We start from the raw sequence: 12886 nt of genomic DNA on the forward strand, positions 1-12886 counted from the left end.
GGAAGCAACCCAAATGTCCAGCAGTGATAAATGGATAAAGAAAATGTGGTCTATACATATAATAAAATGTAATTCAGCCTTAAAAAGAGCTTTTGACACATGCTAAAACATGGATAAAACTTGAGGATGTATGGTGGTGATGGTTGCACAACAACGTGAATATATATAATGCCACAGAACTTTACACTTAAAAATATTTCAGGGAATTTTTCTCAAATTATTACAAACATTTTCTATATTATATTTGTATTAAGAATACAAATAATAATAGTCTTATCTCCAGGCTTTTACATCCTTCCCAACTGAAACTTTGTACCTATTAAATACTAATCCCCATTCCCCATACCCCCAGCCCCTGGCATCCATCATTCTACTTTCTGTCTCTATGAATTTGACTACTCTGGGAACCCCATGTAAGTGGAATCATACAATATTTGTCCTTTTGTGTCTGGCTTATTTCACTTAGCATAACATTTTTAAACAATAAAAGAAAAAGTAAATAGACATTGAAGTCAAAGAACTACTACTCCCAATGATTAAATCAGCAATTTTTTAATAGACATGTTTCTAAGGAAGATCACACACCACAGTCAGTCTATTTAGGTTCCAAATTTCGCTCCACCACTTACTAGTTGTCTGACTGTTGACAAGTCCCTTAAGTTACTTTCTAAGCCTCAGTTTTCTTATCTGTTAAAATACATATAAATACATATAATGAAAGCAGCTAAGTCATAGGGTGCAATGAAGTGTCTAATGAAAATATATGTAAAGTACATAGGAAAGTGCCTGGTACAAGAGCAAATACTACATAATTGTGTTAAATTCCCATTATTTTAAAATTAGAATGGAAACATCAATAAGAGAAACACATGACATAATTCTCCAAGTTCTAAAATTAAGACTGCCAATTTCTTCCCAATATCTATTCCCCCACTCGTCCTCCTAGTACTAGAATTCTCTGAATTTTTGCCAGACACATGGTCACCTGACTACCTTTCCCAGACTTCCTTAAAGCTGGCTGTGGGACAGTGGAATATGAATGAGGTGATGACTGAAGTTTCTGGGTCATCTCTTTGTAGAAGCTTGTCTTGCTAGCTGTGAACTGAAGACAACAACAATGACCCTGAAAGCCACATACTGAGGATGGCAGAGCTGTCCTCCAGCTCGGGACCACTCACCTCTACTGTTAGTTGTAAGAGAAATAAACCTTTTTTTTTTTTTTTAAAGAAAAAGTGGTCAAATATGTAACATATAATATGCCATTTTAACCATTTTTAAGTGTATAATTCAGTGGCACTAATTCCATTCAAAGTGCTGTGCAGCCATTACCACTATCTGTTTCCAAAACTTTCCCAACACCCCACAGGGAAACTTGGTAACCATTGAGAAATAACTCCCCAGTCTCCCAGCCCCGGGTAACCATTAATGCTTTCTGAAGAGAAATAACTTTTGTTTGTTTGAGTCTCTGTGCTTTTGCTTGACTCTTGTACAGTTGCTTAAAACTAGACCCTAATATCCAGAGGACTGATATTGGGAATAGAGTGCTGCTAAAACAAAAATGAAAAAAATGCACAGGCGTGGAAGGTGAGGACACAGACACCGCAGGCTGGGAAGCTGGTAATCCTCATTACACCACAGGTCCCATTTGTTAAAACTGTTGCTTGCTGTAATTTGGAAGGTAGGCCAGTTACCTACTGAGTCTTAGCTGAGGGGAACTGTTTGGGAAAACTAATAATGTTGTTGTGTGTTTGCTGGTATTTGTTGCTTTTATAGAAATTACATGAGAAAGATGTGCTTAAGTGAGAATTGGCCAGTTTGCAAGGACGGAAGGAAAAGTGATTTGCTGAGGTTCTGCCTGTGGCCCACAATCTAGGGCCTCGGGTTGCTGGAAAAGCCAGTTCCCTGCATCCTAGCGTCAGGAGCAAAGACTGTCACTCAGAGTCACTGAACTGGGGAGCCTTGGTTGGGAAGGCTGTCTCCCTGCTCAAGTCTGCCGCTTCAGCCCTGAAGTGGGCACCATTGAATTGAGGAAGAGCAGGAGGGACATGATACAGGAACCCATATATTAGAAAAGGTTTGGTAGGTTTAAGAACTATGACCAAAAGTCATGTAGTTATTTATTATTATTATTTTAAATCTTCACCCGAGTATATTTTTTTTCCATTGATTTTCAGACAGAGTGGAAGGGAGGGAGAAGAAGGGAGGGGAGAGAGAGAGAGAGAGAGAGAGAGAGAGAGAGAGAGAGAGAGAGAGAGAGAGAGAGAGAGAGAAACATAGACATGAGAGACACATTGATGGGTTGCTTCCTGCTCAACCAGGCCAGGGATTGAACCTGAAACCGAGGTACCGCGCCTTTGACTGGGAATTGAACCTGAGACCCTTCGGTCCGAAGCTCTACCACTGAGAAAACCAACCTGGGCAGCTATAGTTATTTTTAACATGAATCTGATTAAAAGCAAACAGACAGAAAACCTACTAAGTTTTTTATTGGATTTTATTACTTGGCCTACAAACACTGATGATTATCTGATTCCTAAAGCAACTCTCGGGCTTCGAGCTGGTATCGTCAGGAACCTATGCTAGTAGCCGCCCAGAATGTGTCGTGCAGGGTATGAACAAGAAAGAATTCCCTGCAGGTAAAACCAGGGGCCATGGATATAATTGTTAAAGGAATCCCGGCAGGCACCGAGGGGTCAGGGTTGGACTCAGAAATGGAGGCCTCCATATTCTCCAGCTGCTGTTGGCCGCCACCACCCTTAGGAGCCACCCGCCCTGGATGGTGCAGCGGGCCGCCGTCCAGGTTCTGGGAAGTTCTGGATTGTTTAACAACCATGGACTCCAAGTACAGCATGAATACGTATGGAATTATTGCAAGAAGCTGGAGTCGCCATTCCCAAAGGACATGTGGCTAAGTCACCAGATGAAGCTTATGCAATTGCCAAAAAATTAGGTTCAAAAGATGTTGTGATAAAGGCATAGGTTTTAGCTGGTGGTAGAGGAAAAGGAACATTTGAAAATGGTCTCAAAGGAGGAGTGAAGATAGTTTTCTGTCCAGAAGAAGCAAAAGCTGTTTCCTCACGAATGATTGGGAAAAAGTTGTTTACCAAGCAAACAGGAGAAAAGGGCAGAATTTGCAATCAAGTGTTGGTTTGTGGGCGAAGATATCCCAAGAGAGAATACTACTTTGCAATAACTATGGAAAGGTCATTTCAAGGTCCTGTATTAATAGAAGTTCTCAAGGTGGTGTCAACATTGAAGATGTTGCTGCAGAGACTCCTGAAGCCATAAAGAACCTACTGATATTGTAGAAGGCATCAAAAAGGAACAAGCTGTCCGGCTTGCACAGAAGATGGGATTTCCACCTCATGTTGTGGATTCTGCAGCAGAAAACGTGGTTAAGCTTTACAACCTTTTTCTGAAATATGATGCAACCATGATAGAAATAAATCCTATGGTAGAGGATTCAGATGGAGCTGTGCTGTGTATGGATGCGAAGACCAATCTTGATTCTAATTCAGCTTATCGCCAGAAGAAAATCTTTGATCTCCAGGACTGGACTCAGGAAGATGAAAGGGACAAAGATGCAGCTAAGGCAGATATTGGCCTAGATGGGAATATGGGCTGTCTAGTAAGCGGCGCTGGTTTGGCTATGGCCACAATGGAGGGATTCCAGCCAACATTCTTGAAGTTGGTGGTGGTGACGCAGTCCATCAAGTAACAGAAGCATTTAAGCTTATCACTTCAGATAAAAAGGTACTGGCTATTCTGGTCAACATTTTTGGAGGAATCATGAGGTGTGATGTTATTGCACAGGCTACAGTCATGGCAGTAAAGAATTTGGAAATTAAAATACCTATTGTGGTACAGTTACAAGATACACGAGTAGATGATGCTAAGGCACTGATAACTGACAGTGGGCTTAAAATTCTTGCTTGTGATGACTTGGATGAAGCTGCTAAACTGATTGTAAAGCTCTCTGAAATAGTGAACTTAGCCAAACAAGTCCAGCTGGATGTGAAATTTCAGTTGCTGATCTGATCTCAGAATCCAGTGGAAGGCGGAGGGTTTTAAATGTGCTATAATCATTAAAAATACTGTGTTCTGTGTTATTATTGTTCCTTTTCTCATTCATGTGCGAAGATTATAATTGCCATCTAGGCATAAAAACTTTTAAAGCATTTGGTCTGCATTTAATTCTATTGAGAGTAGGCTGTTTGTATAAAGAATGTGTAATGCAGTTATCTAGTTTCTTTTGTTGCAGCCTCCTTTTTCACTTCTACAGAATGCCATTTGCAATATGCCAGTTTATTTTTGTTGAATACAACATTCTTCATTAATATGAGTCCTATGAATAAAATAAATCTGAAGGTAAAGCTTTATTCTTTAGTGTTAGAAATATATCTAATAACTAGCCTTATTAGTAGAGAAATGTATTAAAACAATGATTTATATAAGAAGTATTTATGTTCAACACCAAATACCTAACTAAATATATCAATCACTATTTATAAACAGAGTGAAGTAACTTAATTATTTGAACATTATCTTAATTGTTACAAAACACCGATAACTGCAAGTCTTTATGATCCTGTGGTATTGAGAAGAACTCGTAGGTTTTCACCAAATAAAGGCATATATACTAAAAAAAAAAAAAAAAAAAAAAAAAAGGAATCCCTGCCTGAAAGGAGACCCAAAATAAGTCCAATGGGCTATCCCAGGAACTTCCTAGACTCAGAATCCTTATAATTCCTGCCAAACTGTTTCTGAACATTGGAAGGCCTGCTATGTATCCCATTCTCTCCTTTTCCAAGTGGGAGTTTTTATTGTGGTTATTCTGTTCCTATTCTACCACTGGGTGTGTGTGTTGGGTGAGTGGGCCACACAAGTTGTCTTCCTTTTCATTGGCTGCTACATCATGAGAAGCTACAACTGGGAGGACTGTCTATCACTGAGAGAGCCTAGTCTTTGAGCTCAAGGCAGTAACTGGTTGGGATCTGACACATGGTGAATGGGGGGGAAATGTGCTCATGTTATTTGGTTAGACTGTGGTGCAACTGGCTAGCAGACTCTTAAAATCCATTTCTAATTCTTCCTTTTAGTAATAGAATCTACTCAGATAAGCAAATGGCTACCAATTGAAGACTATATTTCCCAGCCTCCCTTATAGCTAGATATAGCTATATAATGGAATTTGGATCAATGCAATGTACATATAACTGATATATGTAATTTTTAGGTCCTTTTCTTTTTTTAATATATTTTTGTTGATTTCAGAGAGGAAGGGAGAGGGAGTGAGAGATAGAAACATCAATGATGAGAGAGAATTATTGATTGGCTGCCTCCTGCACGCCCCACACTGGGGATTAAGCCTGCAAACCATGCAGGTGCTCTGACTGGGAATTGAACCGTGACCTCCTGGTTCATAGGTCGATGCTCAACCACTGAGTCACAATGGCTGGGCTCTAGGTCTTTTTCTTAAAGATACTTTCACTGTACTTTATTTTCCTTCTTCCCAACAGATTGGGAAGATGACAACTGAAATGCCCTTGTAAGTCATTTTTTGAGGGGAGAGAGAGAGAGATGCCCCACCAGCCCTGGACTATCAACTTGGGAGAAGAATACAACTTTTAGTTTATTTAATCCATTCTATTTTTATTAGAATAGCTTAACCTGTGGCCAGACAAGGGAGGTTGTCAATAGGCAAGGAAAAATCTAAAATTCTAGGTCTGTGGAATTAGAAAGCATAATGCTCACACAAATAGGAATATTAGTCTCAGAGGTGACTTCAACATTGGTTAACAAAGCAAACCCTTTTCTTAAAGTCCTCCATAACAACGAATAAACAAACAAAGACAAACATTTATAAGTACCTCTTTGCACCTTGTATTAAAAGCCCTTTCCATCTTCCTTCTGGTTTCTGGGATACAACATTTCTTCATGACAGGAAAATAGTGTGGATATTTTAAGGTAATTTTGTACTTGTCATCATCTGTCTTTTCTAAACTATCAATGAAATCATCAGGAAGAGCACCTGCAAAAAATTCTCTCATACATCAAGTTTTCCACTCATTATTGGTTAATTAAAATTCAAGTAAAATAATGACAATTCTCAAATCTCATGAGGGTGGTGGTTAGAGAACAGGTGTCTCAGGAGATGCTAACCTATAATATGAACAGGCTTCAGTGCTGGTTTGATGGAGAACAGGAAAGTTAAACCAAGCAAGATCCAGAACAGAATAAGAAGAGTCTAGTTTAAGTTACAATGTAGGGGACATTGTGGGGCAAAAAATTTTTCAAGGCACTGAAGGCTGTTAACCAAGAAAGATTATGAAATCTTCTCAGGAGTGTCTCCAGAAACAGCATACACTCTCATTAGTCTATAATCTGGTGGTATTTTCTGTAGAAGGGATGGTGGGTTCTATAGAAGAGAGTGGATCATTTTTTTAAAAGAATTCTTTTAACTTTGACCTGCCAAACTGTGAGGTGACATTATCTGCCTAAATTACATTATTTCATCTAGAAAAATAACAAAATTTTACCAAGTTCAGCCTTGGAAAATACAAGGAAGGTATCATCCTCATTGAGGTTTTTGTTGAAGTCAATGCACAGCTCACTCATTCTTTTCTTCATTGCTTTGATTTCCTGAAACAAAGATACAAATACAGGACATTAACAATTTCAATTTTCTGAAAATGCTAGATAATGAAGTTTATGTAAACCACACTGGTTCTCCATGCGTGGCCCTGACCAAAAGCATCAACATCACCTGGGAATTTGTTAGAAATGCAAATTTTTGAGACCCACACCAAATCTATTGAAACACAAACTCTCAGAGGTGGGTTCCTTCATTCAGAGTTTTAACAAACCCTCCAGGCAATTCTGATCAACACTGTATTTGACACATGCAGTCATTTTTGGACATTCTGGCTGTCTCCCTGGTTCCTTCCACTTCCTCCATATGCCACAGCAGTCATGGAGTTGGAGTGGGATCTGATTTCATCTGAAGTTCCAGGGGTGTAATCGCTGCACTGGTTATGTAATCCCGTCTGCACTGCTCTAGTGACTGGTTCAGGTAACCCAGGCCTGGCATTCGCTCAACTAATGGGGGATTCAGGATCAGGCAGATGATCCAGTCTGGGCCATTAAGACATGAGGGGAGGTTTGATGGAGGCGTCTCTGCGTCCTCCTAGATAGTGGGGTCTTTAGATTTGTAGTCATCCTATATAATCCTATATAATAAAAGCATAATATGCAAATCAACCGAACAGTGGAACGACGGGTCGGTGGGGGACAGGGCCGGAGAACAGGTGGTGCCAGGCCAGCCAAGACACGTGCCAACGGACAGAAGGAGGAGACGGATAAGGTGCGGCGGGCAGGGGGCGGCAGCGACCAGCAGCGGGGTGATGGGACAACGCCATGATCTGATTGCCTGCCTGGTGGCCTCCCACAGAGGGAGGCCACAGGTGGCAGTGGCGCAATGGGGGGCGGGGCCAGCTGCTCGCCACCTGCACCTGTCCCCTGATTGACCCACCCAGTCACCTTCCGCAGAGGGAGGCCAGACTGCGTCTTCAGTTGGACACCCCCTGAGGGCTCCCGGACTGCGAGAGGGTGCAGGCCGGGCTGAGGGATCCCCCCTGCCCCGAGTGCATGAATTTTCATGCACCGGGCCTCTAGTTTTAGAAATAAAAGGAGCTACCTTTGGATAGCACTAACTGTGAAGACAGAGTAGAGGAATAGAAAAAATCAGGTGGCCAATGACACCACTGAGCATCTGGATCAGACTAACCCATGAAGCCCAACTACCTCTGGACCTTCCAGCTATACGAGCAAGCAAATCTCTTCTATTATTTAAATTGTTCCAACAGGGTTTGTTAGCTGCAACCAAACACATTTTAACTAACACAGTGTTCATGCCCCAAACAGGACTGATGATTGACCAGGGCAAGTCAGATAAGTGAGATCAGTCCCATTTTTCCTGTAACTAGAATGAAGAGGATTCAAGGTGTCCAAAGGGCATTCAGGTGCGAGAAAGGTGCCTGTATCTCAGGTCTATCTACCATGCTGACATCACATGGTCTACATTCCTTTCAAACTAGTTTCTAGTTCTACTGCCTAGAAGAATCACCTGGAAATAAATCATTTTTTCCCCCCCAAAGAATGAATTAATTCTACAGGCGAGTTTATTTCTGAAACTGGAAGATTTGATAGGCATTAGACAAAAGAAAAAGTTTGAGAAGCATTTTCAGCAGCTGATCTGTCCACCTTTAAGGGGCATATAGTAATCGCAGGTATTCCATTTCAAAGTGCTGGTTTTAAAATTCCCCATCAGAAGGATATTATTATCAGTGCCCTATCTCTGTCAGACCAAAGGAATAAAAACACACGTCAACTATTAAGGCCTGGAACGAGGTGTTAAAGAATGTAAGACAGACGCCGAAACCGGTTTGGCTCAGTGGATAGAGCGTCGGCCTGTGGACCGAAGGGTCCCAGGTTTGATTCCGGTCAAGGGCATGTACCTTGGTTGCGGGCACATCCCCAGTAGGGGTTGTGCAAGAGGCAGCTGATCGATGTTTCTCTATCATCGATGTTTCAAACTCTCTATCCCTCTCTCTTCCTCTCTGTAAAAAATCAATTAAATATAAAAAAACAAACAAACAAACAAATAAAGAATGTAAGACAGAGCAGAGAAAATAGGCTCAGCACACATGAAATAAATAAAACTTGGACAGGGTTAAAGAAAAATTAAGTTACCAGCTGTTTGTCAGTCACCATGAGGTGGATAGGAGTTGTGGGATTTAAAACCATTGACTATCCAATACATTGTAAATGGATTTCTATTATGCATTATTTCCCCACATTAAAAACATGTGTTTCCTTATTTCCTGTTTTTGTTGTTGTTGTTGCATTTTGTTTTATTTACTTTCTTTTTTTCCCCCACAAAGAAAAGGAAACATAAACTCACATTTTGGACTTGTTCTGGAAGATGGAGCCCATTTCTTTTTCCCATTTTAACTGACTTTTCCAAGTATCGTCTGGCTTCAGGCTTTATCTTCCCTAGATCACAGGTTTTCTGAAATTAAAGATTGTGACAACCATTCTGTTACAGCAGTGTCAGTAAATTATAAACTAGAGGCCAGAGCAAATTTATTCATCATCTCTGTTGAGCTATGTAGCACAAAGGTGATTATGAGGCAGGCCCTTTTGAAGACCTAATTTCTTTTATGCTTTCATGAGCCTCTGCTTATCTAAAACAGAAAAATTAAACAAACAAAAAGCTAACCAGAATTGCCCTGCCTTGCATCAGAATCAAGATTGCCTGTACCATTTGAGAGTGTGATCATAGAAGCATTCGCATAATCGCATTCCCAGTATTCTCTATGACCCAGTGGTCTTTCTCACAAAACACATTCCTTATCACAAATCATCTGGATTTAATTTTCTATCATTTGCTAACCTGGTTCCGCTTGAGAGGCAGGCATAAAAATAAAGGGCAAACAACACACAGTGGTGAGTGGGACTCTTTGGCCAACATACCAAAAACGTACAGCTGGATAAAGGCTTCTAGCACTTTAAAAATGCCTTATTGTCATTTTGCAAGAGAGATCAGGGGGCTACAGCGAGCTGCACATGAACAAATGTGTGGGGGAAACGCGTCCGCACAGCACACAGGGGGAACACTGGACAGTGCATTTCAACCTGCCAGCAGCAACATGAACAGCACTCACTCAAAGGAACGAAGGGCCCTGAAGGATGAGCCATAGCAAGGTATAAAAACACCGATATGTACTCAAAACAGGTGGCAAAATATATATGGCACATCTGGAAGGCTAGTCAGTTTGAGGTCCCTGGGAGGAAATGGACTCCAGATAGAGGAGTAATAGACTCAGTTTGGTTGAGAGGCAATGAGGGACTTTGTCTCTTGAGCCTTCGAGCCCTCTCAGCATTAGGACCCTGCCATTGGCTGCACTCTCTCTCCATGGAAGACCTGGACTTTCCATCCCTGAGCTTTGTATTTCCCCAACTAATTAGATCTTAAAAAGGCCCAATTGGATCTTTGCTTTAGAGCCTGCATTTTATATCGTTGGCGCAAGGCTTTTGCTGCAATAATTCTGTCATTTTTTACATTTTGTTGTAGCAGGTAAGTAGAGTTGTACTCTGAGGGTGCTACTTAATAAAACAATCTGTATCTCACCTTGCCTGACTGGGAAATGAGATTTTGAAAATCCCTAATGAGAACTTAGAAGTCAGGATGAAAACAGAGTTAAGAAAAATTAGAAATTCTGAGGAAAGTTTTAAAAAAAATACATATATAATACATAGGTAGAATGGAAATTTGATTATTGGGAATGAAATGAAAATAGTCTATAAAGATCATGATTTGAATCATATAGAACAATAACTAGAGTCAAAAAGAAAAAGGGGAACAACTTAATAAAGAATAATCATAAAGTTCTTTTAATTGATGTTATTTTTATAGTGCCAAATATGAACAATTCTGAACCACAGAGATTATAGATAACAGGCTGAAAAATGCTCATCTAATATGAGGGAATAGACAGCATATATTCTTATATGTCTAAATAAAGTCATGACTACATACTCTGTAGTGAGTTACAAATAAACTATTTGAATAACACTGCAGTTTTATTTCAACTCTGTCAACTTGCTAAAAGGAACAAAATTTTTGAGATTTTTGCAAAAAGAAACATGTGAAATTAAACCAAAAATGCCTAAAATTATATAAAACATTGGCTGTTTTCCAAATTGCTGAGGTGTCATGAAAATAAAAATTCAAAGCAAAGAGAGGATAAAAATACTAGAAAGCAAATCAGCACTGGTTATGAAAAGACCAAAACACTCATGGCAGACTCACCTCCAACATTTATTATACATACTAGTAATTTCCCTGAGTCCTGGAAAATGTGAGGATGACAGACAGGAATGACTGTGGCATGCAGCATCAACATTTGTCGATATGATGGCCAAAAGCATATGATATTTACAGATAAACAATTCAGTCCCATTTGCTTCTAGTTGATCTGATCTAATATAAATCTTGTAGTATTCTGAAAATTCAAAGAGGTTTTTACATTGAACCATCAAGTTCATGATGGCTAAGAAGCCTTAGATTTGTAGATGTACACTCTTTTAATGTGTCATACTTTTTGAAAAATATATTTTTATTGATTTCAGAGGAAGGGAGTGGGAGAGAGACAGATACATCAAAGATGAGAGAGAATCATTGATTAGCTGCCTCCTGCACATCCCCTACTGGGGATCAAGCCCGCAACCCAGGCATGTGCCCTTGATAGGAATTGAACCTGGGACCCTTCAGTCAGCAGGCCGACACTCTACCCACTGAGCCAAACTGACTAGGGCTAGATGTACACTCTTTTATATTTGGCCTTTAATCGTAAGTGAATGTAATCAGCAACTAAACATAAACCTAAGTGGTATAACATAACATTATATAACACTGTGCTATGCCCATTATTATAACAATTAGAAACAAAATCTAGAAGCATTCAAGTACTTTTTGTTGCTGGTCAAAGGTTTTTACTTTTTTAGTGTAGATTTTTTTTTTCTTTTAAAGGGATTCATAACATCATTTACCTGTAAATGAACAATTCTCAAAAATATATCTTCTCTCATGCTCATCTCGACATCAAAGCGAGAAAGTCTTTTGTCCGCTTCTGTGCTTGCTGCTCGTACTTCTTTGTCAGAGGAGACGTGCTGGGGAAAGTCTAGCATGGTTCGTTCCACTGTTAACAGAGGGGAAAACTGTAAGGACTTCTCAAGTGAGTATTAAGAAAAATACCTCCTGTCTAGATGAATGATTATCCTGATAAAAGTTTTCATTTTATACTTCCTGTAAAAGTTCCTAAGGCTATAAAAAAAAAAACACAGTGTTTAATGCAGAGCCTGGCTGTCCCAGGGGCATTATAAGGAACAATAGGGTGTGCAATGAGCACTTATTAAAGTATTCTTTGGGTGTAATTTACTAAGCAGGAATATAGAAGAATAAAGACATAGTTCTTATACTAAGGCATTTTATGATCTGGGGAGTGGTGTTGGGGAACAGTAAGTAAAAAGACAAAGAACAAAGCAGGACAGAGCAGGTTAGCTGCTAAATGAATGGGATAGTAACTGAAAGGCAGCAATGCGGAGGGCTGGCCACTGCGCAGCGCCTCGTGGAGAAGGCTGGGCCTTAGAGGATGGTGGGCAAAAGTAGAGGCTGGAGAAGCAGAGAGTACGAGCTTGGGGAGGGCAGAGGCAGAGGATGTTTAAAACACAAGCACACCAAGTTAGTGGGGTGGCTTTTATTTAGAAGTTATTTTTTTTCTTTTTAAAACACATATTTTTATTGATTACAGAGAGGAGGGGAGAGGGAGAGAGAGATAGAATCATCAATAATGAGAATCATTAATCGGCTGCCTCCTGCGTGCCCCCTATTAGGGATTGAGCCCACAACCTGGGCATGTGCCCTGACTGGGAATAGAACTGTGACCTCCTGATTCATATGTTGCTCCTCAACCACTGAGCCACACCAGCTGGGCTAGAATAGAAGTTCTTAACCTGGATACAGATTTCTTAAATAATTTAATCAAAGTTATATACCACCGCCCCCCAATACAAACATTCATACAATGAGTTCCATACAATTTCAGAGGATTCCTGGGAAACTCAAGTAGACACATCCAGCAAAGAGCTGAATATTGGGTCTATTCCTGTTAAATGATGGTGCTAATGTAGTCTACTCTAACTTTCACATACTAAAGTTGGTTCTGGGTTTTGCACATATTTTTTGTGTGTGGCTTTAATAGGGCAAAAATCTGATGTCAATGAAATAATCCATACTATAAAACAAATGAGTATGGTTTATAGT

General features: G+C 40.0%; 1 protein-coding gene and 1 pseudogene across 2 annotated transcripts in view; one reads left to right on the forward strand and one right to left on the reverse strand.

The window, feature by feature from the left end:
• NLN (neurolysin) overlaps positions 1–12886 on the reverse strand; it is a 77311-nt gene that overhangs the window by 32345 nt on the left and 32080 nt on the right. For both annotated transcript variants that reach the window (XM_008161878.3, XM_054715213.1), the window contains exons 3-6: positions 11614–11762; positions 8963–9070; positions 6540–6642; positions 5871–6031 (exon numbers count right to left, since the gene is read on the reverse strand). In XM_008161878.3, the coding sequence (XP_008160100.3) occupies positions 5871–6031; positions 6540–6642; positions 8963–9070; positions 11614–11762 (521 nt within the window). The remainder of the gene's footprint in view (positions 1–5870; positions 6032–6539; positions 6643–8962; positions 9071–11613; positions 11763–12886) is intronic.
• LOC103305273 (succinate--CoA ligase [ADP-forming] subunit beta, mitochondrial-like) lies at positions 2712–4038 on the forward strand (annotated as a pseudogene).

This window comes from Eptesicus fuscus, chromosome 4 (assembly GCF_027574615.1).
Source record: "Eptesicus fuscus isolate TK198812 chromosome 4, DD_ASM_mEF_20220401, whole genome shotgun sequence".
Classification (NCBI taxonomy): Eukaryota; Metazoa; Chordata; class Mammalia; order Chiroptera; family Vespertilionidae; genus Eptesicus; species Eptesicus fuscus.